At 38.0% G+C, this 9,410-nt stretch overlaps 1 protein-coding gene across 1 annotated transcript; it reads right to left on the reverse strand. All coding sequences in view use genetic code 11, as the record gives it.

Annotated features, from left to right (window-relative positions):
- Positions 1–5,539: 5,539 nt before the first annotated feature.
- On the reverse strand, positions 5,540–8,502 carry EGR_10860 (Beta-1,3-galactosyltransferase brn; the record flags this gene model as incomplete). Its single annotated transcript, XM_024500109.1, has 5 exons — positions 5,540–5,615; positions 6,071–6,540; positions 6,622–6,897; positions 7,138–7,559; positions 8,445–8,502. 5 exons carry the CDS (start codon positions 8,500–8,502, stop codon positions 5,540–5,542), a joined length of 1,302 nt encoding a protein of 433 aa, XP_024345476.1.
- Positions 8,503–9,410: the final 908 nt, after the last annotated feature.

Raw genomic sequence — 9,410 nt, forward strand, 5'->3', positions numbered from 1 at the left:
ATCATTTTCATTAATTTAAATATTTCCAATTACTTTTGCCCGTGCGTCTATGTACTTCTGATTGATTTGTCTAATTCGTAATACATCGACAAATTTGTCTGTATAATCTTATACTATTTGCAAACTAATCACATTCCTTTTCAACTTAACTAATTCCAAATATATCCAAACACACATTACATACTTTTTCTGGTCAATTTAATAATAGATAAGGACACCTTTATAGGCTAATTTTTAGTTTCGCACAACTTTACGAATTTATATCCCTTCAGGTGTTTTTACACATCCCTTTCTAATGTTAAGCATTTCGAATTTATTCAGATCTTTGTCCACACATTTTGCTCAATTTCACTGTTTATAATGCATCCCAGGTTTATTCGTATATTCTTGCCTACGTGCACTAATTCGAAGTCTTCTCAAACACGCATCCTTACATTCATTCTCAACCTCACAAAGTTGGCAAGCATTCACATGTTTGCACTTATTCTTACGCAATTTGATTAATTTGGAATCCATCCACACGTATATTCACTTAATTTTACATACTTATAAAGATTTAATAGTCGTTTACATTTATCAGTATTTCATTCCCCAATTTTACGAATTATGAATGCAAGCATACTTTTATTTACGTCCTTCTATTTATCCCTATAGTATTGTTTAATGCTGCCAATTCTAAATTCTGCTGATTCCAAATTCATCCATATGTTCATCCATATATGCTTACACAATTTTGCGTGTCGAAGGAATATTAAAATGCATGCATATACTTCTGCCCGATTTTACTAATAAAAATTCTGTGTCCACAGTAGCGTCTACATGGTTTCTCAATTTTGCTCGGTAAAATACCTTTGCAAAGATATATTCCTAATAAATTTCAGTGGTAGATTAAAATTCATACAACATTTATGTTTTCGACTAATTCAACTAATTCAAAATACATTTAAATGATAATATGCATAATTCTTTGGAGTCTTACAGACTTTATACTCATTTACATAAAAGCATACGTTCTTGCTCAATTTTACTGACTTAAAATGTACCTTTACATTTTAATCCTTGTATTCTGACTAGTTTGGATGATTCAAAATACATTAACACGTTCGTCGTCACTATATTACCGAATTTAACAGAAGTGAGATCTACGCAAAAGCAGCTCAATTTAATTTTAATGTATTTAGTAAATTCATGGAGCATTTGTGCGCTCATGTGCATAATATTGTACAATTTTACAAACTAAATTTAGTTAAGTTTGTATGCAAATTTTTGCTTACTTTTACTAACTTAAAAAATACATTTACACTTCCATCTCTGTATTTTGATTAATTCTACAAATTAGAATTACAACCCTGTTTTAATCCATATTGCCGTACCCTGAGACTCCCCCGAGAAGAAAGAACAAAAAATATCAGAGCGAAATCCGTATATCTTTTAGACACATAGAAGAGGCTGGCGCTACTAGTGTGGACCAGAGAGCAGTATCCTCGATGAAGGTAGAACATCGGAGGCGCAAATTGGGCCCCTTTACTAAAGCCGAAAGCTGAATAAACAGGCAACATGTTGCAGCATATTTTTCTTAATTTTAATCATTCAAAATACAGCAACACGTGTACTTACACATTCTTGATTGAATTTGATAACTATAAAGTACATTTGCGTGTACATCCATATAATCTTGCACAATTTTACAAATTCAGCACGTATTTAAGTACTTTCATGTATCCCTGATCAAGTTCACCAACTTGGAATAATCTGTACTTTCATTCCTATCTTTTGCTCAATTTCGCTAAATGGAATGAAATTCATATGATTATCCATTTTTTTACAATTTTACAAATACAGTAAATATTGGCGTGTGTGTAAAAATTTTTTGCTCGATTTCTATAATTTAAATATTTTGAAATGTTTTTGAGCAATATTTCTGCTTTAAAATAAATCTCTTGCATGCGTATAATCTTGCCCAGTATTATGTTTTTGTTTTAACTTCAGGACTGCTTGCATACATTGTTGCTCAATATTACTAATTTAAAATGCTTTTATCCATGCATACTTGCAATATTACACACTTTACTAGTTAATAGACATCTACAACTTCTCACATTTAATCTTCTTTAATTTTGCAAACCTCTAATACATTTACACGTGCATTCAAGTGTTCTGGACCAGTGTTTTATTTCATTATTGCAATCTTTTTGCTTCTATTTTTCGTTTTACTTCCCCACTCACCTACATGTTTTGCCCAATTATTTAAAATTTTGAACACATATAATCTTGCAAATTTTTGACATTTTGACTTACCTCACCAACTGCTTACCATTACTCTCGCTCACCTCATCCAATCCTTAAAACCCCCACGCGTACATCTAAGTAATCCTAGCCAATTTTATTATTTAAACCAAAACCATCCATACTTACACATGATTTTATTCACCATTATTATTTCAATTAACTTCCACACCTACATATACATTCCTGCTCATTATTATTACTACTATGAGTGATCCCTATTCGCACATACATATAGTGCTCTTCTTTCTATATTTTAATATTTATTTTCAACTTTATGCAATCATTTCAGCTCCATTGTACTAATTTTAGTGCAACCACACTTACATCCAAATATTCATGATTAATTTTTCTAGTTAAAAAAAATAGTCTAAAATAGTCTTATTTGCTTTTCCTGTCTTTTTTCTACTTCTACACCTACGTGCACATATTTTTAATTACCACTACTAACTTGAAATACATTTTTGTGTGTGCACATATAAACTTGCACATTTGCAATATTTTGATATTTCCGTTTAGCGTCATGAATATCTTTTTGCTTAGTTTTACTAATTCCTTATGTAATTCACATTAACGTTTACATATCGGTAATAGAATTTATTATCATGCGTGTTTTATGCATGAACACTAGTGTAAACATGATCATCATTACCATTATTTCGTAGTGCTTTAGCATCACATGCATGTATTCCTGCCTAATAAAAAAATTTATTTTATTATTTATGCAGATAATAGTCCATCTTTTCATTATTTACTTTTTTTTTCAACGTCACACTGATTGTGAACATTTCTACTAATTCCTTACACATTCACACTTACAGCCTGCATCAATTTTGACTCATATTGAATCCATACGTACTCACATATAGTTTTTCCATCTATAGCTTTAGTTTTACTTTCAGCTCTTGCATGCATAGTTTTTAATCGGGTATCAGCGCCCACATACACATAATCTTCCACATTTGTTTTACTTTTATATAGTTTTACTACCTCATAGACATCTTTTTTGCCCAATTTAGCAAAATTTGAAAACACCCACAAGCACACCTGATTATTCCTGATCTAATTTTGTGAATCGAAATAAATGCACACGTGCCTACATACAATCTCGCCCACCACTGTTTTTGCACTTTTTTATCACCTACACACATGTAATTCTGCTCAATTTCTTAGGTAATAAAAACATTTGTATGCACAGGCATATATCTTTGCACACGTTTATATTTTACTATGCGTCTTTAACTTCTTTATGCCCAATTTCTTTAAGTTTTTTAATACATCCGCAAGTACGTTCAAGTAGTCCTAAGCAATTACATAAACCGGAATAAATTCGCAAGCACTTGCATCAGTCTTGCCTATTTTGGCAATTTCGTTCTGCTTTTAAATTTTCGACCATATTTTCTTGCTCGATTTTTCTACTTCAGCATAGTATAACATATGCCTTTCAATTGGTGCATCAGTAGTGACAAGTGCTATACATTGCCTTAATTTGCCTCAAAATACTTACAATTTCATGGCGATGCACTCAAAAGTAAAAGATAATAAAAGGGCCCATAGTTTCCCACCAAAGGCATGTTAGTGACACAATCAACTGTTGCCGTATTAATATGCTATTATTCTAATGCCGACTGGGTGCTAAAACACAAAACAAACACAGCTAAACTTATGTTTTACTAGATCGCCATCTCCCATTGCCGCGCTGCTGCTCAGGAGCTTGTGTTCGTGATGGCAGAGAGCTTGAGAATGTAAGACGCAATAATACATATGAAGATGGTCATAATCGAGAGGCCAATGGTAAATAGGCGAAAGCAAACTTGGTAGTAGCTTAAGGGTTTTGTGCGCTGTTGGTTTCAGTGCTTTTTTGAGAAGTTTTCAAAGCAGCAATCAAAAAATTAGGGCACTTTTCTTACAGCGACCCATTGACATGAAGAGCTCGGAACTGAGGGAGTTTGTGAGAAAGTAAGTGCATGAGTGAGCATTTTGTCGTAAATGTATGGACAGGTGGTGACAAGAATTACACCATTGTAAATGGCAGTGCGCTGCTACCTTGAATTTTTAAACCAACAGAACTAAGGCAAAACGTGACAGCATGGCTTGATGAAGTCCACGCATTGACTGGCAAAACCTATCATCGGTAGTTAGATTGATGACTGCCTGATGACAAAGGTAAACTGTGTTGTGTGTTAGTCACTATGCCATATGTTTGAGGCTCATTTATGAGTCAAGGTAGTGTGTGCATCATAATGCGTAAAAGAGTGATTTTTGGAAATCTTTTCAGCAGGAAATAAAGCGAAGCTTAAGTAGCAGCGCCACCTTGTACAAAGTGATAAAATTTTGAGTTAAGGGCACCACAGGGGACGGCTGCGCCAAACAAACGCATGTTGGTGGTGAGATCAAATTCAATGTTTAAATATAACAGCAATCAAAGATTTGACGGACCTGTATCTTTGAATACGCTTTTAGTTATAAGCTCAATGACTACAAATAGCATAGTGAAGACGGTTTGACCAATTTTTGTTTAATTAATAGCGCTCAGTTTATATAAGACAAATAAATGAAAAACGTTCCGAAATTGGCGTAATCTTCTCAACTGGTAATAACATCCTGTCGCATTGAGGCGTTACTAATTAATAATATATATACGGCATTACTGTAGCCCAGCATCCTTATGTATGTACAACAAAACAGCACGGTGAATAAGAACGAGAAATAAAAAGTCAAATGAATGCATGTGAATAAAAAAGTAGGATTAGAGTACCAGGAAAAAGGGCGTAAAAATTAGTGGAGAATAGACTTACCCTGCCTCGAAGAAAATGCAGACGGATTATTTAAAAGTTATTTGGAGTGTGCTATACATATAGATGTGTAGATGAATGGGTACGTGGTATGAGAAATTTAAATAAAGGGAGAATTAATGAAGAAACACTTATGGATAGGTAGCTTGGTGGGCTGTGGCTACTGGTTTGGCTTCTATTGCCATAGTTCCATGAATTTCAAAACGTTTTGCGAATTTAATGTCTCTAGGTGACCCAAGTTGCCAAATAAATAACGCAGCTTAAAGTGGGAACCGCAACATTTGCTAGATAGAGGACATCACCATATGGGTCAGGTTAGCACAGCACATCTCAACTACGTTGAAGTCCTCTTGGGTGACATCTGCTATTCATCATTACGTTTTAGTGAAGCAATTTTCATTTAGGTCAGAAGTTGTAGCACAGAGGGAAGGAAAAGTGAAAAAAACGGAGACTAGGCTTTAGATTGCTTTGATATCCTCCCCACTGGAGAAGACAAAACGCAGACACTGAAGGTACGTAGGAGAAGCAGAGCAACTGCAGCGGAGTAGGAACATGTGGCTCACCAGAGCATATTGCTCATTAAGGACCGTAGCTTTTGGGTGGCAGAAACCGATTTTCTTGGCATTTTCCTAAATACATGACGGTCTGTTTGACAAGTTAATGATAGAAAAAATACCCCATAGCAAATGCATGTTGGAAAGAAATGTTTATATCAAAGGACATTGGACAATTCAAGATGGAGTGAAATAATAAAGAAAAATGCATTTTCTGTGATTGAAATTCAAAAATAGGCTAGCGCCACGGCTTGGAGGTCAGTGTGAATATCTGCTGGAGAAAGGTTGTTGTGAGAGGTTTACTAGAAGACTAGGCCAATAATTCTACAGATTCATATTTACAAGACACACCCGTGTCGTACAAATTCGCTGACAGGACCAAATAAAATGTGTGAACAATTAAGTTGATCGAACATAGGTGAACCTTCAACGAACATGCCTTCCATTCTCGAGAATGGGAGGTTCAGCTTGTACTGCACCATTCCCAACCACGTATCGTCAATGACCATGGGTTTGGTGAAGTGCATTGCCAGAGCCAAATCGTGCACATGGCGGTAACCCCACACACTGTAGATGCCCAAGTACTCTGGCGTGTGCCTCGGCCAAGGGGCTTCGCGCTTCGAGAAGGCCCACCGTGGAAAGTAGCTGGTGGACCGAAAGACAGGATTCACAATCACATCGCAGCCGTGGTTCAAGTTGTCGCGCAGTTCCGGCGTTAGGCCACGGATGATGTTGGCCATCTTGTTGGTATTCACGGCATAGTCGTCGTCTAGATAGACAAGGACGGGTTTGTATGATCGACAAAATCGAGCAGCCCACTGGAATGTATGGAATAATTTCAGCGTCAGGTTGTAGTAGGAGTCTTCATAGTCACCAACAAGTAGATCGTTGTGTTCGTGCATCTCCTGAGAAAGCAGCATTTTAATCCTTGACGGGTCTTGCGAATATGTTATCAGCTTATTCCCTGCTCTATTCATGAGGGTTACATTGAATCCGTCTCGTTGGAAGATATTTCCTAGTGAAGTTCGTGGTAAGCCAATGGAGAAGATGAGGTGGATGTTGATATCGGTGTAAGAAAGGTTGTAGAGCTTGCGTAGTTGCCTCCTCTCCTCGAAGTTGTACACTCCTGACTTGTAGATAATGACCACAGTGGGGTGAGTCAGTGCACCAGTGAGCCCGATTTTGGCCCTCGCAGGTGTGAGAGGAGAGCACACTCTGGAGGGTACTCGAAGGAATCGAATCCATGGATTGAAAATGGGAGGCTGAAAGGGGTATGTGAGGTCATGGGATAGGACTCGCGAGACGACTCGTGCTTGATGGTATAGGTCGGAATGCCAAGAGTGGAACAATAAAGTACTTTGTTCATATAAATGCATTCATATATACACATGTTTGTGTATGTTAAGAAACAACATTATAAAAGAGAGCTCTCTGGCCTGCTCACATGTGGAAGTTGATATTTAAAACGCAGACAAACTATCTGCTGTGAAATATGTGCTTACCTGTGAAATCGGTTTGTCATTAATGAGTAACTCAATTGTCTCTCGCATGGGAATCGACTGCGGATAAAGCTGGTAGACGCTGCGATCGAAATTGGGCAACCACTCGGCATCCGGAATGCTTGCCAACTCCTCGAAAGTCAACAGTCTACTGCTTCCGTTTATTCGGATTTTCGACTCCTCGATTGTGGGTGTCGTGTTCAGTAGATTGGATTTGTCGTACACGCTGCTGTAGCACAGATGCAGCTGATAGTGACCGTCTGGACTCACAAAAATGCTGTTGTTCCATCCGCAGTGAGCATTGAAGAAATTGAGTTTATTCAACCAATTCTCTGTGGTCCAGGTTGTGAAGTGTATGGTATGGACGTAGAAAATATAGATTATGCATGCACAGGAAATGATGATGAGCAGTGCCTGTTTCCGCCCTATAGAAGGGGAAGAATAAGCGCGTACTCCCATAATTTAGGACTCAAATGAGCCAGTTATGCTGCAATGAAGCACTCAAATCTGTTGTGTGCTTCTTATCAGGAAACAATTTGCTGTGTGGGCTTCAGTGATCCACACTCTACAGTGACTGGATGGCGCACCATTAACACTTGGTAGCTGAGTGGTTGCGACCACCTTACCTCATCATCAACCTCATAATTGAGCGTAGGTGAAGGCTATCTTTCTAATTCCACTTATTTGCCTGCTGGCATCAACATGATTGACAGACTGACAGGCAGCAAATTGGAGGTTCTGAAGAATAAGTGAGCCAAATTGTGGCAATGATTTAAGAGTATCAACGTAGGCGCAATAGCAGTTGCAGATGTTAAGTATTTTTTACTTATCTGCTCTCAGCATTCAATGAGTTGATTGGTTCTCCTTCTTGCTATGCAAAAGTAGGAGAGGTGTGGATTTAGGGAGGACAAAGGATCAAAAACCTCGGAAACTTACATGAACACGTGTGTTATTGAGAGCAGTCACGTTGTTTATGAAGAGGTGAAGTTGCTGTCCACGGCAGATCTGACTATTGGTTGCACGTCATTCATCTAGACTAGTCCTAAAGTTAGGAAAACAAACTTACTCCCGTTACCCATCCTCACTGCAAATTATTGTGCTGACGACGCAACCACATCAGTCGCTTTTAGTCATGCAAGGTGTACTTTTACGTGTTTTGATAGAAAGTAGATGAGGTGAGCAGTTCGCCTTCACGCTTAATGTTGCAATTGTCTGCGATCCATTTCTCAGTTAGCAACACAGAAACGTTTATTTGCATTGGTTGCTAGTAGGTAACAATAGTTCCACAAAAGGACACCAATTTAAGTCACCATCAGGCAGTTGAGGGTGCACTTCCAATGCTGCAGATGTGGAATTAAGTGCTGGCATTGTGACAAGTGGTTGTTTCCACAAAAACACTGAGGATGACATGTCATTTGGAAATGTCTCTTAGCAACAGAGAGGCTGCAGTGATCAGATCTGAAGGACTTTAGAAAGTATCCATACCAATCTGTCCCTGTCCCCAAAGAGTGTTTTAAAATTAGGCTGAATTGTGTAAAGCCGGGTAGGTCTCACTGACTTCTACTAATCATTCACGCGCCATCTCTGTTCACTCAGTAGCACATGAACAAACAGTCTCACCATGATTTGTTTAAGACGGCTTCTGAAAGGAAAGGTGGACATCTAGATGCCGAGATAAGTGGCTGCTATAGAGGTTCTATCGTTCTGATTAACTGGGCAAATCAGATCAGATCACATCAGAGGAGACCAGAATAGATCAAGTTAGGTCAGAGTAAAAGAGATCAGATGAGGTTGGCGTGACTTGATTTTACAAATCACTCACCTCCCAGTTAATTTGCATGTGCTCTCACTCCCTCGAGGCCTATATATGCCTAACACCTGACATGAAAGAATGAGACACTTGATGCAAAGCCCACCACTCGGTACTTACCAGACGGTGACCTTAACAAGACTAAGTTAAAAGGCACTAATTTTTTTATGGGCATTTCTCCTAGGTGGCCTAAATTTACGGGGCACTTGTCATCTTCGGTATGATGTAAACCCCAACAAAGTTCAGACGACCGATTTTTAAAGCAACTTTAGCTCTTCTGTCCCTTTCTCCTACTTCTGTATCCTTACTCCATCCTATTCCATTTCTTCCAACTTAACGGCTGCAAGAGTTTGAGCAGAATTTCGGTTTGATAAGCCACGTGCCATGAGCATGTTGTTTTACCACCCTCATATAGAGGGAGAGGATTCTGCATGAGATAAATTTGCGATATGTGCGTGCGGGGATG

Source organism: Echinococcus granulosus (genome assembly GCF_000524195.1).
Source record: "Echinococcus granulosus chromosome Unknown EG_S00286, whole genome shotgun sequence".
Classification (NCBI taxonomy): domain Eukaryota; kingdom Metazoa; phylum Platyhelminthes; class Cestoda; order Cyclophyllidea; family Taeniidae; genus Echinococcus; species Echinococcus granulosus.